General features: G+C 40.5%; 1 protein-coding gene and 1 pseudogene across 3 annotated transcripts in view; one reads left to right on the top strand and one right to left on the bottom strand.

Moving 5' to 3' along the window:
- ACACA (acetyl-CoA carboxylase alpha) overlaps positions 1-26,560 on the bottom strand; it is a gene marked incomplete at both ends in the record, with an annotated part of 208,309 nt that overhangs the window by 124,976 nt on the left and 56,773 nt on the right. The window contains 3 exons of one of the 2 annotated variants that reach the window (XM_079726304.1): positions 336-473; positions 20,010-20,262; positions 23,449-23,495. In XM_079726304.1, the coding sequence (XP_079582430.1) occupies positions 336-473; positions 20,010-20,262; positions 23,449-23,495 (438 nt within the window). Of the gene's footprint in view, positions 1-335; positions 474-20,009; positions 20,263-23,448; positions 23,496-26,560 lie in introns of those variants that run through there. The other variant, XM_079726305.1, reaches the window with a different exon arrangement.
- On the top strand, positions 15,492-16,367 carry LOC307067844 (non-selective voltage-gated ion channel VDAC2-like; annotated as a pseudogene). The gene is made up of 2 exons: positions 15,492-16,040; positions 16,216-16,367. The product of its transcript is annotated as a non-selective voltage-gated ion channel VDAC2-like (transcript).

The raw sequence follows: 26,560 nt of genomic DNA, 5'->3' as shown, positions 1-26,560 counted from the left end.
AGCGAGCAATTCTGGCACAGACTAAGTGAGATTCCTTAACGAAAGACCAGCACACAGCGAGGTCTGTGCACGGGTGCTTGTTTTCAACGCAGCTACAATGTCACACATGGTCTCGGGTATCTTTGGTTCAAATTCTGAGTGTAAAATAAAGGTTTAGAAATCCAGGAGCAAATATGAGCGTTCTAATTCATTTCCTTAAAAAAAAAAAAGTTTCCTACAGACACAAGAAAATCATCAAATCAGATTGCCCATAAATTCCAGGGCTTAGCTGTCAATGTCTTACTGTTTTTTAAAGGTATATATATATTGCCCAGATACGGCACTCTAAAACTTACCTTCGAAGCATGTAATATCTCATCTCCTTATTTTCCTCCGCAGAACCCTCCATATCAAGATGGCAAAGGAATGGAGGCTTTTTCTTCAGATGTCGGCCTTGTAAACACAAGCCGGAGTTTGTCCTCCTGCTGCAGGTGCTTAAAACCCAGGAGGACAAGACATACTGTGCCTACTTCTTGGCCCTGCTTCAGAGTAGAGTATTCCTGATGGCCTCAAGCTACAGTCTTTTTGTGTACTTTGTCCCCAGTTTCCATACTTCCCCTCCTGTTTGCATTTTCTCCCTACACTGGGCCCACACACAGAATTAGCTGATTTCCCAAGGGGACCGAGAGGAGTGGGGGAGAAATATAAAAGCTTGCATAACTAGAAAGTAGATCTCAGCAGCTCTGCCTTAGCCGCAGCAAACGTGTTTCAACAACGGTCACTTTCTTCTGACAGTCACCAGAGAAAAGCTCCACGGCCCCTCCAGGCTGCCAGGAGCACATGACAGGGAGGGCCCAGGGCAAAAAGAAGACAAAGTTTACAAGGACAACTATGCCAAGAAAGTAATGGGGTCAGGAAATCCAGAGGGAGGAGGACAGCACAGCCTAAGTAGGTAATTTCTGAGATCCAATCAAAACAAATAATACTGATTTTCAGACTCCAAGAGTGGGGAGAGCAGGTCAGGAGAGAAAGAAAGCCAGTCAAAAGGACGAAACATGCCACTACTGAGGAACTCTGAATAATGTGGGAGTCACAACTCTAATTCTCAGGCCAGAGTAGTGGTGTACACACACATACACACACACACACACACACACACACACACACACACCTTTTTAAAAAACAACAAAATCTAAGACTTTATTCACTAAAATTTGAGAATAAGACTGGAGCTGGTACAAATGGGATAAGGAGAAGATGTGGATAAAATCCCTGAAAGGAAAAGGGGCCCAGAAAAATATGTTAGACACAGAGGTCTAACCCAGTTTAAGCAGGGAAGAAAAACCCTGCCTAAAAAACTACTGGGACACATCGATTGCTATGCAAGCAAATTTGCCACAGATGGACAAATCACTTAAATAAATAAATGGTGGCTGAATGTTATACAGTAACATAGTCCTGTTTTAGCTTTTAATTAAGTAGATATTGCTCAGGATATTGCTCCCTTGTAATGGCAGAAAAGACTGCAACAGCTAGAATCTACAGAATCACATAATGGCAGAAAAGACTGCAACAGCTAGAATCTACAGAATCACAATTTCCTGAGATAAGACCTTAGGAATGGTATAATCCACCAGAGTCATATCTAACCTGATTCATGCACCATAGAAAAATTCTTTCTCACCAAAATGTTGAATACAAATGGTTAATTCTTATCTAATGCCAACTATGCTGAGAACCTATTAAACTTCCAGGGAAATCCTCCAAAACAGAAGTACACAAATGACCTGGAACACAGATGAAAGATGAAAAATCAAATAGAAGATAAATGATTAAGACAAACCTTGATCTTAGGACATTCAGGTGACCCAAGGTGAAAAGACTCAATCAGGACACTCGCTCAATATGACCATTAGCCATAATAAAAAATGGAAGTCCTGGATTGGTTTCTGGCCTGTACCACTCTGCATCATTCCTTCCATACTATGCTAACGTCTGATAAAGTCAGTCAAGTTTGCTTCCTCCTTTAAAGAAGCTGATGCAGAGGAGTCCTCCTATCTTTATGTCTCTTCAGGATAACATGTCTCAAAAGAGCACTGAAGCCTTTGTTCAGAACAATTCCAGTGACCACAGATGTAGAAGCAGCTCAATTTTACACACATCTAACTGCCAGATGTAGGCAGTTCCCAAAAGAGAATCACTCTCTGCCTTTGTTGTATAAGTTCAACATTCAAAAAGCAAAGCATTGCATATAGAATAAAGCAGGCTATTTTGCACTTGATTATATCAGAAAATATACTAAAGAGTCACTCTCAGTAATCAAGTTTGTGCTTCCTTTTCACCAAAGGGATCTTTCTAAAACAACCAAACACTAACACAGCACACCCAGATCCAAAACAAAGCTAGTGTTTCTAATCTTTTATGGATGCTGCTCCCAATTCTCCTGTAATATTAGAACAAAAGAAAGAAAAAGCCACATTCATTCCTCCAAATTCAAAGCATCCTCATCTTAATCTAACATGAAAAGAGAGTGTCCAAAGTAGACACGTACCTGGCACAAAATCCAACTAGAAGCCCACACTGATCCCAACATTGTAACATGCCAAGCACCGAGGATGACGTAGCAGTTTATCCGGCAGACTGTGATGCATTAGCTAGCCTGACTGCAAGGCGGTCTGAGTTACACTGCAGCACGCACCGTGAGAGAGTGTTTTACAATGGGGCTTTTCCAAGCAAAGAAATCTTGAATCAAGGATGTACCTCTTTTGAAAATCAACTGACCATATATATAAATAGATTTAGCTGTGGACTCCTAATTCTGATTCACTGATCTATATGCCTATCCCTGTAACAATGCCACACAGCCTTGATAACTGGGGCTTTACAGTCAGTTTTTGAAATCAGGTAGTGTAAGTCTTCCAACTTTGCTTTCCTTTTCCGTAATTGTTTTGTCTATTCTAGGTCCTTTGGGTTTCCATGTAAATTTTAGGATGAGTTTGGCAAATTCTAGAAAGAAAAAACAAATCCTCCTAGGATTTTGACATGGACTGTGAATTTAAAGATCAATTTAGGGAAAATCACCATTTTGACAATATTGAGTTTTCCAATTCCCAAACATGGACTGTCTCTCCATTTACAGGCATACCTCATAGATATTGCAGGTTCGGTTCCACAATTCACCACCACTATAAAGTGAATATTGCAATAAAGCAAGTCACATGAATTTTTTGGTTTCCCAATGCATGGAAAAGTTATGTTTACTCTATACTATAGTCTACCAAGTGTTCAATAATAGCATTATGTCTACCAAAAAATGTACATACCTTAATTTTAAAAGATTTTATTGCTAAAAAATGCTACCTATCACCTGACAATGCAGGGTTGCCACAAACCTTCAATTTGTAAAATGCAATTATCTGTGAAGTGCAATAAAGCGAGTGCAATAAAACAAGACATGCCTGTATTTAGACTTTAAGTTTCTTCAATTTCTCTCAGCAATGTAATATAATTTATTTTTATTTTTATTTTTTGGCTGTGTTGGGTCTTAGTTGCAGTGCACGGCCTTTTTGCTTCATTGCAGTGTGCAGGCTTCTCTCTAGTTGTGGCGCGTGGGCTCTGTAGTTGCGGCGCCCAGGCTTAGTTGCCCCGTGGCATGTGGGATCTTAGTTCCCTGACCAGGGATCAAACCAGCATCTGCTGCATTGCAAGACGGATTCTTAACCACTGGACCACCAGGGAAGTCCCAGTAATATAATTTTTAATGTACAAGTCACACACTTTTTTTGTTGAATTTATTCCTAAGCATTTTATTATTTTCAATGCCATAGTGAATAAAATTATTTTAATTTAATTTTTTGCTTGTTCATTGCTAGCTAGTATGCAGAAATACAACTAATTTTTGTATATGGATCCTATAGCCTGTGACCTTGCTAATCTCATTTTAAAATCCTTAACAACTTTATTGAGATATAGTTCACATACCATATATTTCAGCCATTTAAAGTATATAATTCAATGGTTTTTATTATATTCACATGGTTGTGCACCATCGTCACAATCAATTTTAGAACATTTTCATTACCCGCAAAAGAAACCCTGTACTCAGTAGCAGACACTCCCTATTTCCCCCAAACCCCTCCCGAGTCCTAGGCAATGACTAATCTACTTTCTGTCTTTATAGATTTGCCTAGTCTAGATATTTCATATAAATGGAATGATATCGTATGTGGCTTCTTTCACTTAGCATAATGTTTTCAATGTTGTAGCATGTATCCATACTTCATTTCTCTTTATGGCCAAATAATTTTCCACTGTATGGCCATACCACATTTTGTTTAGCCATTTATCAGTCGATGGATATTGGGTTGTTTCCACTTTGTAGTTATTATGAATAATGTTGCTGTGGATATTCATGTACAAGTTTTTATGTGAACATATGCTTTCATTTCTTGTGGGTATGTAACTAGGAATGGAATTGTTGGAACATATGGTAAATATTTAGTTTTATAAGAAATTTCCAAATTATTTTCCAGACTGGCTGTATCATTTACATTCCCACCAACTATGTACAAGTTTTCCAATTACTCCACATTCTTGCAAACATTTGGTGTTGTCACTAGTTTTTATTTTAGGCACTCTGACAGTTGTATAGTAATACTACTGTCTTAATTTGCACTTCCCTAATAGCTAGTGATTTTAAACATCTCTTCACATCTTTATTTGCCATCTGTATATCCTCTTTGGTGACATTTGCTTCTTTTTAATTTCTCTCTCCTTACTGAGAATATTATTTATTGATTCATTGTTGTCATACTTTTAAAAAATTCTTTAAACATGCTTTCTTTTGGTTCTTTGAATACATTTATGATACCTGATTTGAAGACTCTGTCTGCTAATCCAGCAACTAGACACTCAGAGACAGTCTATATTGACTTTTTTCCTAAATATGGGCTAACTTTCCTATTTCTTTTCACGTCTCATGATTTTTTGGTTGAAAACTTAACATATTAAATAATTTATTGTAGCAACTCTGGATTCTGATTTCTTTTACCCATGAAGATTGTTGTTGTTACTAATGTTTGCTTGTTTGTCTTTCTTTCTTGGCTTTATAATTTGCCTGGGCTAAATCTGTGAAATCGCTCTCCCCCAAAGTGTACAATCACTGATGCCTCAGCTCAATTTCTTCTTATCATGTGCTTTTATGTTTCAACCTCCTTTCTAAGGGGTTACCTCTATGTCTGCAAAACTTAAAATGTCAGCCAGTGATTAGGCAGGGGTTATACCCAAACACCTGAGACCAGTAAGACTTCTGTACTCCGTTCATGTGTCTGTGTGTAAGGCAGAGTACCACATTCAAAGTTCAGGACATTTTCAAGTATGTCCTGGCTTTAACTTTCTGCTGAGCCCTGTCATGTCCACTCTGTGCACGCACGCAGGCTCAACCAGCAATATGCTCACCCCAACCACAAACACACCTCAGGCTAGTAGAGCGGTTGGCCCACCTCTCTCATCCCCTGCCAGATGGTCACTTCTACTGACAATGTCACTGGGGAGCATGGGTATCATCCACTACCCAAGAGGAGTATGCTCCCTTCAACTGCCACATCAAAAACTCCAGCCCTTATGGCATACCCACAGTGGCAAAACCTCCATGCCAACCAAGCTGAGGGAAGGGAATGGGGAAAGTCCTAACAAGAACACCACAGACTCCTACTGTTCTTATTGAATTACAGCAGTTTTTCAAATATAAACTTCTCTCAGACTGTTGTATGCCTTATAGTTGATTTTAAGGCTGAAATGGTTTTGTCAAGCTTTGTAGTTGCTTTTTGGGATTAAGGATTTGTTCATCTCCTCACTAAGTTATAGCTGGAAGTCCTGCCTGTTTTATCTACTTTTTGAGATGTAACTTCATACAATAAAGTGCAAAGTCTTAATTATACACTCAATTAATTTTACATATGCACATAACCAACCACTCCATTATGATACCGATTATATCCACAGTCTCAGAAGGCTCCAGTGTGCTTCCTTTCCAGTCATTATCTTCCCCAATGTAAACACTATTCTGAACTCTATCACCATCAATCAGTTCTGCCTGTTTTTGAACTTCATATGTATAGTGCCGTACTGTATGTATTTGATCAATATTATGTCCATGAAATTCATCCATGCTGTGGCATAGCAGTAGTCTGTTCATTTTCATTGCATGTAGTATTCCATTGTGTGACTACTGCATGATTTATTTTTTTATATTTTTATTTTTATTTATTTATTTTTTTTTTTGCTGTACACGGGCCTCTCACTGTTGTGGCCTCTCCCGTTGCGGAGCACAGGCTCCGGACGCGCAGGCTCAATGGCCATGGCTCACGGGCCCAGCCGCTCCGCGGCACGTGGGATCTTCCCAGACCGGGGCATGAACCCGTGTCCCCTGCATCGGCAGGCAGACTCTCAACCACTGCGCCACCAGGGAAGCCCTGCATGATTTATTTATTCTATTGGTGGACGTTCTGTTTTTTATGAATTTTGACTATACTTGAACTTGGTTTTTGGTGGACAAATGCACTCATTTCTTTCAGGTAAATAGCAAGGAAAGGACTTGCTTGTTGACAGAGTATATGTATGTTTACAGCTGTAAAAGATACGGCCCAAATAGTTTTCTAAAGTGGTTGTGCCTACGTTTATTCCTGTTAGCTATGTATGGGACTTCCATGTGTCGTACGCTCTTGCTAACACTTGACATTGTCAGCCTTTTAATTTTGGCCTTTTTGGTTGGGATGGCAATTAATTCATTGTGATTTTTAATCTGCAAATCCCTGATGATCAATGATATTAAACTGCTTATTTTGATAAGCTTATTTGCCATCCAGGCATCTTCTTTTTTTTTTTTTTTTTTTTTTTTTTTTTTGTTGCTGTACGTGGGCCTCTCACTGTTGTGGCGTCTCCCGTTGCGGAGCACAGGCTCCGGACGCGCAGGCTCAGCGGCCATGGCTTACGGGCCCAGCCGCTCCGCGGCATGTGGGATCTTCCCAGACCAGGGCACGAACGCACGTCCCCTGCATCGGCAGGCGGACTCCCAACCACTGCGCCACCAGGGAAGCCCCAGGCATCTTCTTTTGTGAAGTTCAAGTCTTTTCCTTATATTTCTATTGGGTTGAAATGTCTTCAAAAGACATTGAAATATCTTTTTCTCATTGATTTATAGGATTCAGGATTCTGACAGTGAGATTAATTAATATTCCTCTTTCAGCAACTGAGAACAATTAGGCAAAAAACATCAAGAATACAGAAAAACAACACAATTGAAAAACTCAACTGACATGTATAGAATTTTATAACCAACAACTACAAAATACACATTCTTTGCAAGTGTTTATAAAACTTTACCAGAGAATTCCCTGGTAGTCCAGTGGTTAGGACTCAGCGTTTTCACTGCTGAGGGCTCAGGTTCCATCCCTGGTTGGGGAACTAAGATCCTGCAAGCCACACGGCGCAGACAAAAAAAAAAAATCCAGAAAACAAAAACAAAACAAAACAAACAAAAAAAAACTTTACCAAAGTAGACCATATGCTAAGCCATAAAGTATAAACAAATTTCAAAAATTTGAAATTACATAGAGTATATCCTCTGAATACAATGGATTAAAGTAAAAATCAATGACAAAGATAAGAATATGAGTACAGATACAAGTAAGCTTGAAATTGTGTTGGGAGGAAGAATTTCTGGCCTGATAGTTTCTATGTTCTCCATGAAATATGAGGCAAAGTTATGAACTGAAAGTGTGTCTAGAAGAGGCAGGGACTAGCAGAAAGGGAGACTGCTGGTTTAAGGACAATGGAAAAGAATGAAACTGTTGTTGTGGAAAAAAATGGAAGAGGCCAAATTTCCAGAAGAGAACCACAAAATGGGAGAAAGAACAAGAAGAACTTCACAGCACAGCCAGCATTTGAGAAGGACCTTAAAACGTGAGGACCCCAAAGTATGAAAGGAATTTCAACAGTCAGGAGAAGGGCATTCCAATAAGAAAACCTGAGAGAGCTTGGGGGAGGAGAAAGAAAGAGGGGTGGGGGGAGTAGTGGGAGGGGGAGGGGGAGGAGAGGGGTGGGAGAGGCAGCAAGTGAGCAGACCCTGTTATGCCCTTAAGTAACTATTGTATTTTCTTCCTTGCCATCAACTTCTTAAGAGGTGAACTGTTGAAATTCCTGTTCTTTCACCATTTGTTCACTACTTTATCTCTTGCCATCTACTTAAAGCTGTTCACCTCAGGCTTCTCCTACCCCTAACTCCAGTGCTTTTTCTCGGTCTTTCATCTCTATTCACCACTTCACGTCACATCTTCTACCTTAAAATCACCTTTCCTCTGGTTTTCTTGGTTCTCCTACCTCACCGATCATTTCCTGTCTCCTTTTTCCCCCTCCTTCCATCCGAAGGTAGACATTTCCTTAAGATACATTTCCCTTCTACCTATATACTCTTCCTCACAGTGATCAAATCTACTTGCACAACTTTAATTTCAATGCAACAAACATTTATTAAGCATATACTATATGCCAGGCATTGCTCTAAACTCTGAAAAAGTGGTTCTCAGCTCAGGTTTCAGATCAGACTCACCTGGAGAGTAGCAGAAATGACCAGAGACTGTAATTTAATCAGTCTGAGACAGGGCTCAGGAATCCATCTTTCTTTAAAGCTCTGCAGATGATTCTGTTGTACAGCCAAACCTAAATACTGCTTTCCATCTTTTTTTTTTTTAATAAATTTATTTATTTTTGGCTGCATTGGGTCTTTGTTGCTGTGCGCGGGCTTTCTCTAGCTGCGGCGAGCGGGGTCTACTCTTCATTGTGGTGCACGGGCTTCTCACTGTGGTGGCTTCTCTTGTTGTGGAGCATGGGCTCCAGGTGCACGGGCTTCAGTAGTTGTGGCTCTCAGGCTCAGTAGTTGTGGCACACGGGCTTAGCTGCTCCATGGCATGTGGGATCTTCCCGGACCAGGGCTCGAACCCGTGGCCCCTGCATTGGCAGGTGGATTCTTAACCACTGTGCCACCAGGGAAGTCCCCATGTTTTCCATCTTATATATGTCTTAGTGTTAGGGGAACCATTGACTGAAACCGCCCACCCTGACCAGGCAAGATAGTAGCCACTTGCAACAGGAGGTCCTGGTAAGGAACGCAGAACTAACAAGCTACCGACAACTGGAAGAATTTGGGAAAGGTCAAAAGGAGAGAGGAGACGCCAGTCCGTATGTTCTACCAACCTCCCAGAATCCTTCTCGCTGGAATCCATCTTGGCTGAGTGATGCTCACACCACCAGGAAGAACCCTGAGTCAGAGTGATTGGCCAGAGACAACTGGAAACTAACCCAGTTACCATAAAACCCGAGACTGCGAGCCACGTGGCAGAGCAGTTCTCCTGGGTTCCCTTACCCTACTGCTCTCCGCCTGGGCACCCCTTCCCAATAAAGTCTCTTGCTTTGTCAGCACATGTGTCTCCTCGGACAATTCACTTCCGAGTGTTAAACAAGAGCCCACTCTCGGGCCCTGGCAAGGGTCCTTCTTCCTGCAACATTAGTATGACATACAAGATCCTTAACCGTCTGACCTTTATCTCACCAGCCTCTTCTTCCACTGCTCTAACTACCCTGTCCCCCTTACATTCCAGTGATACTCCATGTCTTACAACTGCCTGAACATGCTGGATGTTTCCATAGTCTGGCACCTTTACACATGTTGTCAACCTCACCATCTCTACCCTTCCCACTACACACACACCCATCTCTGTTAGCTTGTCTGTTTTCTGTTCATCCTTCAAAACCCAGTTCAAACATCTCTGAGACATTAGTGGGCCCCTTACAGATCTCATTAAGCCCATCATAATGATTACAGCTGTTGTGAGTATTAGAAATAACATTAGCGGACTTCCCTGGTGGTGCAGTGGTTAAGAATCCACCTGCCAATGCCCAGGAACGGGTTCAAGTCCTGGTCCGGGAAGCTCCCACATGCCACAGAGCAACTAAGCCTGTGCTCCACAACTACTGAGCTTGTGCTCTAGAGCCTGCGAGCCACAACTACTGAGCCCGTGTGCCACAACTACTGAAGCCGCATGCCTATAGACCGTGCTCCGCAACAAGAGAAGCCACCACAATAAGAAGCCTACACACCGCAACGAAGAGTAGCCCCCATTCACCACAGCTAGAGAAAGCCCTCATGCAGCAACGAATACCCAACACAGCCAAAAATAAATAAATAAATATTTAAAATATTTTTTTTAAAAAAAAAGAAAGAACATGAGGACCCTGGCACAGTGTTTGGCTAGACACTAAAATATCGTATGGATAATGGGGACCCACTGAATAGTGCTGTGAGATGATCAGTTTACCTTAGAGAGATGCCAATGGCCATGTGGCGCTTATACTATAGGGGGAAAGAGACTGGAGAAGCGCTAAAATACTACTGCCATAATCCAAATAAGAAATAAGAGCAAGAGCAATAGCAGTAACAATGGAAAGAAGGGGACGAATTCAAGAATTATTGGGGGACAGCATCAACAAGAATATGTAGGGCTTCCCTGGTGGCGCAGAGGTTAAAAATCCTCCTGCCAATGCAGGGGACATGGATTTGAGCCCTGGTCCAGGAAGATCCTACATGCCGCAGAGCAACTAAGCCCGAGCACCACAACTACTAAGCCTGTGCTCTAGAGCCCACAAGCCACAACTACTGAGCCCACACGCCACAACAACTGAAGCCTGTGTGCCTAGAGCCTGTGCTCCGCAACAAGAGAAGCCACTGCAAATGAGAAGCCCGCGGACCGCAACAAAGAGGAGCCCCTGCTCACTGCAACTAGAGAAAGCCCATGCGCAGCAACAAAGACCCAACGCAGCCAAGAATGAATGAATAAATAAATAAATAAAAACAAAAAACAAGCCTATTCAAGCACCTAAGAGGGAAGGATCAGAAAAGAGAATTGGGAGATTATGTTCGTAAAACACAGGGAGTAGTTTCAACAGCAAGAGAAAAGCCAACACTGTTGACTGGGGCCATTAGGAGGTCACCAGTGATTTTCTAAGAGTAGCTACAAGAAATGGTAAATGCAGAAACCCAACTGCACTAGACTAAGAAGTGAATGGGACTACCAGTTGAAAGTGTGAGCATCTGTTTATTACTGTTCCCTACCAAAATCACAAAAATGACAATAAAATAGTAAAAGAGGTATAAAGATATAAGGACAAAGAGAATGGAAGAGGAGACCCCCAACAGATTATAGATATCAAAAATTTTTTTGCAAAATAGAAAGTAGATCATCAAGGAGTAATAAACTGCCTCAGAAACCAAAGAGCCCATAGTAGGTTAGAAACAAGCATAACCCTACTTTAGCACTCTGAAAAAGTCACGTTTATGAAAGATTTTTTTTTTTTTTCGGAACGCGGGCCTCTCACTGTTGTGGCCTCTCCCGTTGCGGAGCACAGGCTCCGGATGCGCAGGCCCAGTGGCCATGGCTCACGGGCCCAGCCACTCCGTGGCATGTGGGATCCTCCCGGACCGGGGCAGGAACCCGTGTCCCCTGCATCGGCAGGTGGACTCTCAACCACTGCGCCACCAGGGAAGCCCTATGAAAGATTTTTAAGAACATGAGAAAATATTGTTATGTGGGGAAAAAAAGCAGGAAACAGAGCTGTGTATTCATTACAACATCACCTATTTATATACTTTTTAATGAAATTTATCCTTAAGGGGTAAAAAACACTGAAAGGAAACATACCAAATATTAACAGCAGTTATTGCTGGATGATCATATCCTGGATTGTTTTTTATTTCTTTCTTTATACTTTTTGGATTTCCAAATTTTCTCTAATAAGCGTACATCTCATAATTTTTAAAAATTTAAGTAGTAAAAGCAAACTTCACTTTTAAATTCATATTAACAGGAAAAACAGAGGGGGAAAATATATGCATTACACTACAAGTACTAAAAGGAATAAATGCTTTCAAGCAACTGTCCTGAACATTAGAATAGAACATTTGTAATTTCATGCCTACAATTAGCTATGTTTGTAGAATAAACTCTGGAGACTATAATACACACACAGACAGAGACGGCTCCTGTTTTCTGAATGGAAAGAAGGAATGAGTGGGAGATAGAGACAGGAAACTATTGCCCTCAGCAAAAAAGTACCACGTTGCAGATCTCATAATGACCTTCTCTGTGTACTCCACTTCTGAGGTACCATGGCAACTGGGAACCTCAGAATATCAAGGAAGGAGTATTGAGAGTAAAGAGTTCAGAGAGCTGCTGGGGGAAGGGGGGAAGCTCAGGGAAGCTAAATGGGAAATCCTAAGAAAGCCAAACATAAGAACACTCTCACAGGCCCATCTGCAAGCAAAGCCATAATATAAACTCAAAACTAGAGCCAGTTTCCTTATTCCCCATGTTACAGCTCGAGAGAGATGAGCCAAAAGATAGGAAGGGGGAAATGAAGTTTCCTGCCCTCTCAATTATGGTTATTCTCAACATATAAATTATAATGTTGACAGTAAATGTTTGCTGTAATCCAAAGCCTTTCAGATCTAAATTCCCAAAGCCCTAATATGAAAATTTACCTCACAAATGGACTCTTCCATAATAAATAATATATTATACCAGTATGGCACATTTTACTTTTCCAAGGGCTTTTGCAGCTATTTATTTTCACCTCCATCACTAGATTTAAATGAAATCACTTCAGACTCAGGAGTTTAAAAGTGAGAGACTAAAAAATAAAGAGAATCCTTGTTTCTTTCCAGGTCAAACACAAATATATACAGCTAAAACTAGAAAGCTCTTGTTCTTCATAGCTTTTGGTCAAATCATACCATATTTTATAATGGTCACTTTCATTATGATTGTAAAATCCACTAAAATATCATCATTAGTGCAACACCAAATTGTTGTGCTACACATGCTATAACAATAAAAAGTGTGGAATGGTAAATCATCCTTTATTTTTCCTTCCATTTATCTCCATACCACCGAACTATCACTAGTAGCCATATACTTTCATGATTTGCTACCTTCCTTTTCAACGAGTCACTGTCACCAAAAAAAAGAGAGGGTAACGGTAGATTAAGAAATTTAAGGGATATAATATACAACGTATGGTCCTGGATTTGATACCAGTTTGGATGAACCAGGATTTTAGAGTCAACTGGAGAAACTTGAATATGGTGTACATATTAGATGAGATGAAAATTTACTGAAATATAAAAGTGGAAATTTTTGACAAAAAAGAGACTGTAAAACAATGTATACAGGATGATCTCATCTCAGTAGCAAGAAATGCACATGCACCTATGCACAGAAAAGGATCCAGAAGACTATACAATAGGGAATTAGCAGGAGTTATCTTTGGGTGGTGGATATACAAGGCTTTATGTTTGCTTTCTAGTATTTTGTTTTTAATTTTCCTTACTGCTTCTTTAATAAAGCATTATGTAAAAATATATTTTCAGGGACTTCCCTGGCAGTCCAGTGGTTAAGACTTTGCCTTCCAGTGCAGGGGGTACAGGTTCAATCCCTGGTCCAGGAGCTAAGAGCTCACATGCTTCACGGCCAAAAAACCAAAACATAAAACAGAAGCAATATTGTAACAAATTCAATAAAGACTTTAAAAAAAAATGTCCACATCAAAAAAAAATTCTAAAAATATATATATATTTTTTTCTAACTTCTGTCCCTTTTAAATAAGGCTGACGTTTAATTAGAGAAAAATTGCTCAAAGAGAACACAACCTATCTATTACACCCAGGGTTCTTGTTTTAGTGTAGTGGCTGACAGTATGTGCTCTGACTGGGTAATTCCCTATCCATAAATTCCCCATCCATAAATTATGGGTAATAAGAGTGTATTACTTGCCTCGTGGGTTTGCTGCGGTGGAGATTAAGTGTGACACTCCACATAAAGCACATCAGAGAGTTTGGCATATAGTAAAGCACTTGATAATGTTACCAATCATTACTATTATTTTTCTAATTAGTCACTGAGAAAACAGGACTGCTAATTCATACAGACAATGTGAAAAATAGGATAGGATGTAGCAGGACTAGGTCAGCTCTCTCTCTCTTACTATTCTTGTTCCCTATAACTTCCCTCTTGACCCAGTCAATGGGAATGGAAGCTGAGAGCCACTCCCAGATTCTCTCAGATTCTAACTAAGGTTAGAATCACCTTATTTCTTATGGATGAAGCTCGGTACAGCTCTATATGAAATTTTTTTTTTTTTTTTTTTTTTTTGTGCGGTACGCGGGCCTCTCACTGTTGTGGCCTCTCCCGTTGCAGAGCACAGGCTCCAGACGCGCAGGCTCAGCGGCCATAGCTCACGGGCCTAGCTGCTCCGTGGCACGTGGGATCCTCCCAGACCGGGGCACGAACTCGTGTCCCCTGCATCAGCAGGCGGACTCTCAACCACTGTGCCACCAGGGAAGCCCCTATATGAAATTTTTAATATGACTGTGAAGTACGGTATCTAGGAGCTGATCCCAAATTCGGTATATTACCTGTCTGCATTCCATGACTGGCGTCACTGGAGAAACTTTAAAGATTATTTCTAATTAGAAAATAGCATCAAAACTCTCTAGTTAGATTCTTCTGAAGAGTCAAACACGTTATAGAAAATCTCATATGTGAACTCTAAATTTTCTAAGGTATTGGTAAAGTACTTTTTTTTCTAGACCATAAAGGAGATAGGAATATAACTCACCTTCAAGGAGCCCTTCCTGAGTGAACTGAATGACTCTCTCCTTCCACAGCAGCAACTACTGTCTTAAACCCCAGCTACAGGACATCTTAGGCTTGAGATACACACACACACACACACACACACACACACACACACACACACACACACAAACAACAGCATTTACAGATTGTTCTCAAATGAAGTCATTAACCAAACATGCTTGCTAAGCATAAAATGTTGGCCCTTTGATATTTTGAGTATACATTTTTAAGAAGTTTACGAGAAAATTGAGATGGAGTTTCAAATACATGAATTATAGTATAAAAAAGATTTAAAGAAATCACAGTACCTTAAGAGGTAAAAGATCCAACTGTGAGGCTAACCTGTCTCCCACTGGACTTCAACCAGGAAATCAGCATGCTAGTTGACAAAACTGATTACTATCTTTGTTTGTTTGATAGTGTGATAGTGTGGGGTAATCTGGACTTGCACAGCATTGTAAGTATGCAGAACAATCTGACCTCAAGCGGCATCCCACAAGGAGCAGAGAAAATGTCAATATCCATACAACTAGATGGCTCTATTATATGCCACCAAATCATGCATTAGGTATCAAAATTGAGATGCTTACATTCAGTCTTTAATGGTTTTTCTCCTCAAATGTTCAATTAAATATTAATAATGAACTTCGCCCTCCAACCTTGGCAGCTGCAGCCCGACCCTGAGCGAGCTGCCTCAGCCCCCTACCCCCAGGAGACCACCAGATCACCTTTTCCCAGGTCTACCGACAGAACTGCCCGAGGCCAATGTGTATTCCTCCATCACATGCTGACCTTGGCAAAGCTGCCAGAGATATTTTCAACAAAGGATTTGGTTTGGGGCTGGTGAAACTAGATGTGAAAACAAAGTCATGCAGTGGGGTGGAATTCTCAACATCTGGTTAATCTAACACAGACACTGGTAAAGTTACTGGGACCTTGGAGACCAAATATAAATGGTGTGAGTATGGTCTGACTTTCACAGAAAAGTGGAACACTGATAACACTCTGGGAACAGGAATCGCTATTGAAGACCAGATTTGTCAAGGTTTGAAACTGACATCCGATACCACCTTTTCACCAAACACGGGAAAGAAAAGAGGTAAAATCAAGTCTTCTTACAAGAGGGAGTGTATAAACCTTGGTTGTGATGTTGGCTTTGATTTTGCTGGACCTGCAATCCACGGTTCAGCGGTCTTTGGTTATGAGGGCTGGCTTGCTGGGCACCAGATGACCTTTGACAGTGCCAAATCAAAGCTGACAAGGAATAATTTTGCAGTGGGCTACAGGACTGGGGACTTCCAGCTACACACTAACATCAATGATGGGACAGAATTTGGAGGGTCAATTTATCAGAAAGTATGTGAAGATCTTGACACTTCAGTAAACCCTGCTTGGAACCAACTGCAGTAGCTTTGGCACTGCAGGAACCAACTGCACTAGCTTTAGCATTGCAGCTAAATATCAGTTGGATCCCACTGCTTCCGTTTCTGCAAAAGTCAACAACTCTAGTTTAATTGGAGTGTGTGCTACACTCAGACTCTGAGGCCTGGTGTGAAGCTCACACTGTCTGCTCTGGTAGATGGGAAGAGCATTAATGCTGGAGGTCACAAGCTTGAGCTTGCCCTGGAGTTGGAGGCTTAATCCAGCTGAACGAAACCTCTGGGAATGGATATCAGAAGATTTGGCCTTATATATTTCCAGTGTGACCAGCTGGCTTTCCCTGCCTCCCAGAAGGTGATCAAAACAAAGGATGATCTAAATAAGAGCTGTATTTTAAATATTTAGAGAGTTACTTGTTAGCTGGTTTCTAGTTGAATTGGTTATCTATCTAGTGACCAATGTTGCAGTCGTGCAGTCACTTACACATTATTTAAATGTATTTAACTGTTAAATGTGCTACCCACCAATAATGAAATAGACCTTCATGAAAACTGAAAAAAAAAATAATAATAGTAAGGTTCAGAAACATATCAACCTAGCTGATATACAGGTCACAAACCCTAGCTGATCTTCTCTAAAAATAAAAAGCCAGGGCTTCCCTGGTGGCGCAGTGGTTGAGAATCCGCCTGCCGATGCAGGGGACACAGGTTCGTGCCCCAGTCCGGGAAGATCCCACATGCCACGGAGCGGCTGGGCCCGTGAGCCATGGCCGCTGAGCCTGCGCGTCCGGAGCCTGTGCTCTGAAACGGGAGAGGCCACAGCAGTGAGAGGCCCATGAAAAAAGCCAAAGCACAGTCATCTACAATAATGCTTATATATTCCCACCAAGCTACAACCACTTTCTTTGGGTATTATTTTCAAATGTCTGGGTCATAAAGCTTAGAGAGTGATTAATCCAATCTTACCCTGGCACTCTAGAAAACACGTGATGCAAGTCATCTCCAACTCTGGAAAAGTCTATTTTCTTTTTCTGCCTATTCACCCATCACACCCACTAGACTTCTCATTTAGCACCTAAAACAAAGCCCTAACTTGAGAGAGGGGCCCACTCTCATCCTATATTATGGCAATTACTTCACTTCGTTTTAGATGACCTCCAGTGAGCATCTTTTGAGAATGTACCTGCCTCTTTAATCTGTATCACCTGTGAAGGATTAAGACCATTCATTCTGGGAGCTAATCCTAAACTCAGCCAGTCTCTATTTAATTTGGGTTCAAAGTGCGAAAAGGAGTATCTGAATCAATATCATCATTTTCACAGATGAGGAATATGAGTCCAAAGAGGTAACATGAATTGTCTGTGGTCACCTACTTAATTGGTGGCAAATGTCAGAACAGTCCTTTCTAATATATAAAATGAATTTGGAAAATTTAAATTACCCCCCAAGGACATCATATCCACAAGTGACTTAATAAATGAATCAATGGGGACTTCCCTGGTGATGCAGTGGTTAAGAATCCACCTGCCAATGCAGGGGACACAGGTTCAATCCCAGGTCTGGGAAGATCCCACATGCCGCAGAGCAACAAGCCTGTGCACCACAACTACTGAGCCTACGCTCTAGAGCCTGCAAGCCACAACTACTGAGCCCATGTGCTGCAACTACTGAAGCCCGGGGGCCTAGAGCCCGTGCTCCACAACAAGAGAAGCCACCACAATGAGAAGCCCGTGCACCGCAATGAACAGTAGCCCCCGCTCGCCACAACTAGAGTAAGCCCGTGCGCAACAACGAAGACCCAATGCAGCCAAAAAAAAAAAAAGTGATGGAAGTTTAAAAAAAAAGAAATGAATCAATGGAGAACCTTTGTTCTATTTTGGAACATTAGCTATCTGAGAAGTAAGTAGAAACTGGCACTGTCTCCTTCCCAGGCTGCTGATCACACTTCAATCTGTGGTTCCTCCACAAGCTACAGGCATGAGTTTTGCAACAGAAGTGCATGCAAAGAAATTTTCAAGTGCTCATACCACTGACCCCATAGACTTTGCAATAAGAGCCATCAACTTTGGGAATGATTTGGCAACTATAAACTGCCTTGTAATATCATCAGCTGAATTTCTTATAATAGTATTATTTATCTCACCATTGCCAAACTCACAATTTCCTAATCCAATGAATGGATATTCTGCTTCACTTGGCCTCAAATTGGACAAATTTCTCAAGTGCTGTGTGGCTTTAAGGATTTCGATTTCACCCAGTCTTTCCCAACAGGGGCACCATGACATTGTGAGAACAATTCTCCGTTGTGTGTGATTATCCAGTACATTGCAGAAGGTTTAGAATCTTTGGTCCCCGGCCTTCTCAATGCAAGTAATCCCACCAGTCACAACCCCCACTCATTTACAAATGACCTCAGGGATACTGCCCCCAGTATTAGCCTTCAGGCCAACCATTAAGTGAACTATTAAGTAAGAAAAAATGTTTACATAAAGATAAAAACCTGACCTCTTTTCCTTGCTACTAAATACTGACTTCTATTCCTCTTTTTAGCCCAGAGATTAGATATAATACTTTATTCACTAACTCCTAAAACCCAACTTTGTCTGCACTAGTTATATAATTAAAACACTTGTATGGTCAAGGAAATAGGGGAGAAAAGTTACTTCAGTGGAATCTGGGCATCTAACTTTGAATTCCAGTCTTCTAGCTATTTACCTTTAGGCAAGTTATTTTCCCTCTTTAGACCTCAGTTTTCTCATCTACTTAAATAAAATGCATTAGGCTAAATTATCTCACTGGTTCATTGCAGTTCTAGGAAAAGTAAAACATAATTAACTTGCTTAACTCTTTTCTTTCAACCTCCACGTAGCCAAACAGGGGTGACGACTGACACTCACTGCTTCATGTTTCAGAAGCAAGGACCCCAAATCCCCAGGGATAACCATAAGGCAGGACAGTCGCATTCAGCCAGACCCAGTAGAGGATTTTACTACAGAATCTATATCTTGAGTGTATAAAAAGGAGCTGAATTATTTTATGATCCATTAATTATAGAAGCACCAAGATAGTAACAGCAGCAATAGTCACCCTAATTTATGTTTATCTAGGCTAACCAATAATCTCAACCCTGGCTGTATATTAGACTCACTCAAATAGCTTTAAAAAAAAATGCCCCAGCTCCAAGCCAGGCCAGTATCACCTGAATCAGAATTTCTGGGGATGGGGCTCATTTCTTAAGGTCCCCCAAGCGATTCTGATGTACAGTAAAAACCAAGAACCACTAATTCAGACTTTTCAATCCAAGAAATGCAAAGCAAATGACCAAAAGTTCACACACTGGTTGTACAATCAAACATCAATAAATAAGAATAATCTAGTGTTACTATTTACTGACATTCTCAATTACATGTAGAGAATCGTGTTTCTAGAGAAAAAGGAGAGCTCTACAACAACCCCTTGTTCCTCAATAAAGACTGGCCCTGCCAGAATTAGAATATAACTTTCTGACATGATAAAGCAGTTCAAAGAAAGATTACTACAAATTTGCCCACCCCTGCAAAAGTCCTATCAATCATCAGACAGTTATAACAGTGTTAGTCAAAGTAGTACGGAGACTGAAATTCCTCACTCTTACTTGCTAGGTCTCACTAAAAGACCTAGCATGTGGGAGTAACGGGAGAAAGTTTAGAGGAACATTTAGGGAAAGACACTTTCAAAACCTGCACTCCAGGCAAAATACATCATTTCCCACTTATCAAAAAATCCAATAAAAAAAAAAAAGTCCAATGATACAGAAAAAGGTGAAAAAATCTTGGCTCAAATTATTCTTGCTCTTTTCAGAACAAGATCAATGAAACCAACAGGACAGATTAAATAAGTAAAACATTAAACTTCTCTGACTTACCTCATGTGTAAGGCCAAGCCATCCTGTAGGCTAGAGATCCCCAAGTCAGAGAGCGTATCTGAGCAGACAGAGGCTGGTGACAGAGAGCCCTCCTTCTCCTCCAGTAGGTCCAGCTTCACCAGGTTGCTAATCTCATCCTCTGAGTTATCTTCAGACACGGAACCAATTATGAATCGGGAGTGCTGGTTGAGCTCCACAGGTTTGGCCAAGGAAGAAGGTTCATCCATTATTCCTTCAAAATGATCTCTCAGAGCTATGGAGAAGATGAAGGGTAAGTGAGAAAAGCAGGTTATGGTTAATAACCTGTATCTGAGGAAAGTCACAGGTTAGACCTAGTACGCCACAGCTAGCACTTGGAAGCAAGGCAGAGTTTAAGAACTAGTTTACTTGGCTATTCTTTTTCAAGGCCTTTGCTTTCTAAAAGAAAAGAAAACCCAGATCATGGGAACTATGCCTAAAAAATTAAAATCAGTTCCCTTTTCCTCAAAGAACGTTCTCTCTAAAAACTATAAGCCATTCCCAATATCTATCAATTTAGTGAAGTCCAAGAGATAATAATGATCAGTGGAGAAATCTCTGTAGTAGGTGAAAGCTGCTGGTTATGATACTGTGATTTCAGTTGTTAGTATTGGGGAGAATGCAGGGTAAGGGTTTGGGGAGAGCGGTGGTCATTTGAAACTTGGTGTTTACATAACTATCATCTGGTTCCAAACACTATACTATGAGAGGCTATGAATTTTACATAAGTGTATATACATATAAATATACACACATGAAGTACATTTACATATGTACATACATATATAAGGCAAACTAAATGCGTGTATACATATATTACACACATACACAGCTTGCTTTAAAACAAACTCCAGATGAGTATTTTTTAATTAAAAAAAATCTTTACTTCTCCCCATGAGTTTTTTCTTAAATCACATCTGTTAAAAATTCACCCCAGGGATTTTGCTGGTGGCGCAGTGGTTAAGACTCCGTGCTCCCAGTGCAGGGGGCACAGGTTCGATCCCTGGTCAGGGAATTAGATCCCACACACATGCCACAACTAAGAGGTTGCATGCCACAACTAAGGAGCCCATGGGCCACAACTAAGACCTGGCATAACCTAATTAATTAATTAATTAATTAATTATCTTTTAAAAACTTAAGAAAAAAATTCACCCCAAAATGTCTGTTTTGGACTCTAATATGCTAATTGCTGACATTGATAGGGAGAAAGTGAATCTACTATCAAATTTAAAATCTATAATTAAAATTATGGAGGTGTTATCTCAATTAAGTACCAGTTTTCTAGATACAGGGCCTTACTAGTCAGGATTAGATGTTGTCAACCACTAGCAAACTAATTAACAAAGACCAAAACATAGTTCAAAGCTCACAACAACAATAAAAACCCAAACTAAATGAAACAATATTTATTCTGTCATTTCAAAAATGCTATTTAAAAGTCAAAACTACACATCAAAGTAGTGTTAAACAGCTTGTAGCCTGACCAACGATTTTAATTCAGAGTAATGATTCACAGTCCTGATATTGAAGTGCCCTCAGAGAAGGTTATAAATAAATAATAAACTTATTATTAATAATTGTATATGCTGTAAACCACTTTGATGTATAAAAGTAAACAGTAGTGTTCTTTGACATTAGATAATAAAACATCAAGATTTTAAAATATTTGAGAATCATCATTAAATATGTTAAAAACGACACGTGCGCCATTATTTCGGTGTAATTTATGAATCAGAGCTTATTCGTTTACAAAAACACAACAGAATCTGTAAACCCTAGAGCAGTGGTTCGCAAAGTGTGGTTGCCGGACCACAGCAACCACATCACCTGGGCTCTACCGCAGACTAGCGAACTGTACTGGAACCTACAGGTTGGGGCACAGTAATCTATATTTTAACAAGTCCTGAAATTTGAGAACCACTGTGCTAGAAGAATGAAACAGTAATAACAAATTGCCAGGAATGCTAAAAATACCTATAGACATTTCCTAAAAGCCAGTTGGAGATTCCTTAGGCTAACTTTCATTTTTAAAACCAGAATTGGGGCTTCCCTGGTGGCGCAGTGGTTGAGAGTCCGCCTGCCGATGCAGGGGACACAGGTTCGTGCCCCAGTCGGGAAAGATCCCACATGCCGTGGAGCAGCTGGGCCCGTGAGCCATGGCCGCTGAGCCTGCGTGTCCGGAGCCTGTGCTCCGCAACGGGAGAGGCCACAACAGTGAGAGGTCCGTGTACGGCAAAAAAAAAAAAAAAAAAAAAAAAAAAAAAAAAACAGAATCAAATATAAAAGTATCATGTGAAAGGAAAAAATTGACGTCTAAATTCATCATACAGGGGACTTCGGGGCGGTCCAGTGGTTAAGACTCCACACTTCCACTGCGGGGTGGGGGGGCCCCAGTTTGATCCCTGGTGGGGCAACTAAGATTCCGCATGCCGCACGGTGTGGCCAAAAAAATAAATTAAATTAAATAAATAAATCACTACACATTTCTCCCTTGGAATATTAGGTTTCTTTAAAAAAAATTTTTTTAACGTCTCCAAATTTTATAAAGAGGCTCATTTCCAGAACCTTCAAAAAAACCAAATCATTAAAAAGAGAAAAAAAGGACGGAAGGAAAAAAGGGAGAGAAGGAGGTAGGGAGGGAAAAGTTCTAACAGATTTACCACTCTGAAGAACACCAAAAAGTACAGCAGTGAAAAGGCTACTTCTTTCTCATTTTAGAGCAGTGAATAATCAAGCTTAAAAATAATAGATTAAAAAAATTTTTTCCAAATTTCATCTCAACTAACAGAAAATAATAGCTGCCTTCTTCACAAGAGAAATAAGGCACTCAGGGACAGATTCTAGTTTATAGTCTAAGCAAAATTAGATAACTACACAAAAAAATAGAACTCACTGAGAAAGGAGCAATTCTCCTTTCTTCCATGGGAAAAGAAAAAGGATTAACGAATAAATGAAAGGTTCCATAAGGTCAACTTCAAATTTTTCTTTCCTAGCCAAGAAGAACATGAAGGAACCTATAGGTTCCAGAGACTGAAAGCAGCAAAGTGCAACAGCTAAAGAGCCTGTCCACCAACCGGCAGCTCCACTGAGTGGTATTCCCAGGCACAAGCCTACAAACCACAGAAAAGAGAGGTCGTGTATGGAAAATCACTGAGAAGCTGTCCAGACACTCTAGAAGCTACTCCACAGCCCGTCCCATTTCCACTGATTCCAGGCCTGAATTGAAGAGAAAAGGTGGTGGATTACTACCACTGTCAGTCTCAACCACTTCAGGTAACCCACCTTCCACCTACAGTCTGCCTATATTCTTTTGCAGAAGGCAACTTTTAACATAAAAGCCTACAGTTTTATATTTTAGCACATGAACATAAAATTTTTATCACACTGTAAACATGAAGAAGCATTATTTGTAACTGACCTCTTAAAATTCTTATTGTCTGAGCAGATATCCACCTCCAAAAAGAACTAAAGAGAGAAAGAGAGAGATTTGAAATGTTTTTTTTAAGAAACCCAAATTTTATCAATTCCCATTTTGCTCATCACAGTACAAAACTAGTCAAAGTATCATTTCTGTGGTCAAATATACTATTTAACTTGAAGTGTAAAGTTCAGTTGTTTAACTATTGGTTTAAATCTGTAAATCAAAAGCATTACACATTCAAAGACTTTACTATTCATGAAAAGTATTAAACAATAATCCAAGCTTACCATTTCACAAGGTGCCTTTTCCAATTGTATACTTTGACGGACACATTCTGACCCTATGATTTCCAATATTTCATCAAAAAGTAGGCAGTGGGGAGAAGAGAACCACTAGATTCTCAACAACTCAGTCAGGCTCTAAGCATGTTTCCAAATGTTTATACCCACCCACAAAGGTTGGGAGCCAAGGAGAGGACAGGTCTCTCATTATTAAGTCCCTAAACTCTAAGGAACCAAAGAATCTCTAGCTACTTCCCAAATCCTGGTTTTCCTTCTATGCCCAACAATTATAATGTATTCGGGGTAGAATTTCTCTACTTTGACTACGTATAACAATTACCTGTGGAGCTTTTTAAAAACACATGAATGGATAAAGAAGATGTGGTGTATACATACAATGGAATACTACTCAGCCATTAAAAACAGAATGAAATTTCACCATTTGCAACAACACGGATGGATTTGGAAGGTATTATGCTTAGTGAAATAAGTCAGACAGAGAAAGACAAATACTGTATGATATCACTTATATGCGGAATCTAAAAAATACAACAAACTAGTGAATATAACAAAAAAGAAGCAGACTCACAGATAGCAAGAAGAAACTACTGCTTACCAGTGGGGAGAGGGAAGGGGGAGGGCAATAATGGGGTAGGGGATTAAGAGGTACAAACTGTTATGTATAAAATAAGCTACAAGGATATATTGTACAACACAGGAAATATAGCCAATATATATACTTTTTATTTTTTGGCTGCGTTGGGTCTTTGTTGCTGTGCGCAGGCCTTCTCTAGTTGTGGCGAGTGGGGTCTACTCTTTGTTGCAGTGTGCGTGCTTCTCATTGCGGTGGCTTCTCTTTGTTGCGGAGCACAGGCTCTAGGCACGCGGGCTGCGGTAGTTGTGGCTCACGGGCTCTAGAATGCAGGCTCAGTAGTTGTGGCACACGGGCTTAGTTGCTCCGCGGCATGTGGGATCTTCCCGGACCAGGGCTCAAACCCATGTTCCCTACATTGGCAGGCGGATTCTTAACCACTGCGTCAAGGAAGTCCCTAGCCAATATTTTATAGTAACTATAAATGGAGTATAACCTTTAAAAATTGTAAATCACTATATTGTACACCTGTAACATACAATACTGTACATCAACTATACTTCAATAAAAAAATTATTTAAAAAAATGTCTAAACTCCATTCCAGATCTTCTGAATCAGAATCCCTGCTTGAAGGCTTCCCTGGTGGCGCAGTGGTTAAGAATCCGCCTGCCAATGCAGGGGACATGGGTTTGAGCCCTGGTCCAGGAAGATCCCACATGCCGCGGAGCAACTAAGCCCGTGCGCCACAACTACTGAGCCTTGAGCTCTAGAGCCCCTGAGTCACAACTACTGAGCCCACGCGCCTAGAGCCCGTGCTCCACAACAAGAGAAGCCACCCCAATGAGAAGCCCGCACACCGCAATGAAGAGTAGCCTCCGCTCACCGCAACTAGAGAAAGCCCACCCACAGCAACGAAGAACCAATGCAGCCAAAAAAAAAAAAAAAAGAATCCCTGCTGGAGACCCAGATATTTGAATATTAAGTTCCACAGTTGATTACATCCAGGCTTGAAAACCACTGGTCTAGGGTGGAGAAGAATAAAGAAGGAAAGAACTTCTTTACACTGACAGGGAAATCCAGAACTTCTAAGAGAGGACCCCAAACGACAAGCAACAGGACTGGGGACAGTGCAGGTATGCCAACTGCCAAATTAGGATGTACTCAATTGTGTAGTCTGAGCTAATACTATTCCCTACAATTGTGGTAGAGAAGGGAGTGAGAAGAGGAAGGGAAAAGTATGTAGTTTGGATGGGATGTAACAAAAGGTGTCAGGGGAGCTGGAGTCAAAACCTAGGACCAAGATCACACTCTGACTCTGACACGTTACTGGCAGTGCAAACTTGAACAAGTCACTTACCATCTCTGAGTCACCTCATCTGTAAAAATAAAAAGAGGTCATATGTACCTCATGGGACTGCTGTGAGGTCTGAGAGTATAGGAAAGGGTTTTACAAGCACTAAACCAGTGCTTTTCAAACTATGGGTTACCAATAATCAGAATACTAAGAAATTAAGTTAATGGGTTATAACCAACATTTTAAAAATTAAATATTCAATAGAATAGAAAATGTTAAGAGTTCACCATACATCATAAGGATAAATACTGTTTTGTAAAATTCTGTATCAGTTATATATATATATATATATGTCAGACATTAATGTCATCTTATTATGAGTTGTGTCCAAAAAGTTAAGTATTTTTTAAAAATTTTTATTGGAGTATAGTTGATTTACATGTTGTGCTAGTTTCAGGTGTATAGCAAAGTGAATCAGTTATACATATACCAAAATGTTGTCTTTTGTGTGTGTGTGTGTGTGTGTGTGTGTGTGTATTTGGGTTTTTTTTTTTTGGTTGTTCCATGCAGCATGTGGGATCTTAGTTCCCCAACCAGAGATTGAACCCATGTCCCCCTGCATTGGGAGCTCGGAGTCTTAACCACTGGACGGCCAGGGGAGTCCCAGAGAGTTAAGTCTTAAAGCCACAATTAATCCTCACTCTTCTGCCCCCTCTACTTTATGCCCTCAAACAAGCACAGTGAGTTAAGTACCTAAACCAATGGCTCTTAAATTTTCTTAGGTCAAGACACTACTAGAAATCTAATAAAAGCTATGGACACTTTCCTGACAAAAATGTACCCTCACAAAAATTTTGCTTGCATACAAGTTTGGTATTCCTAAAGCCTTGCCATGAATTAGGCTAAGACTTTTCCTCTAAGTGGACAAATAATGGAATTGA

The sequence above is a fragment of the Hyperoodon ampullatus genome (genome assembly GCF_949752795.1).
Source record: "Hyperoodon ampullatus genome assembly, chromosome: 19".
NCBI lineage: Eukaryota > Metazoa > Chordata > Mammalia > Artiodactyla > Ziphiidae > Hyperoodon > Hyperoodon ampullatus.
The sequence above is the reverse complement of the archived record's forward strand: the minus strand, read 5'-3'. Positions and strand labels throughout refer to the sequence as shown.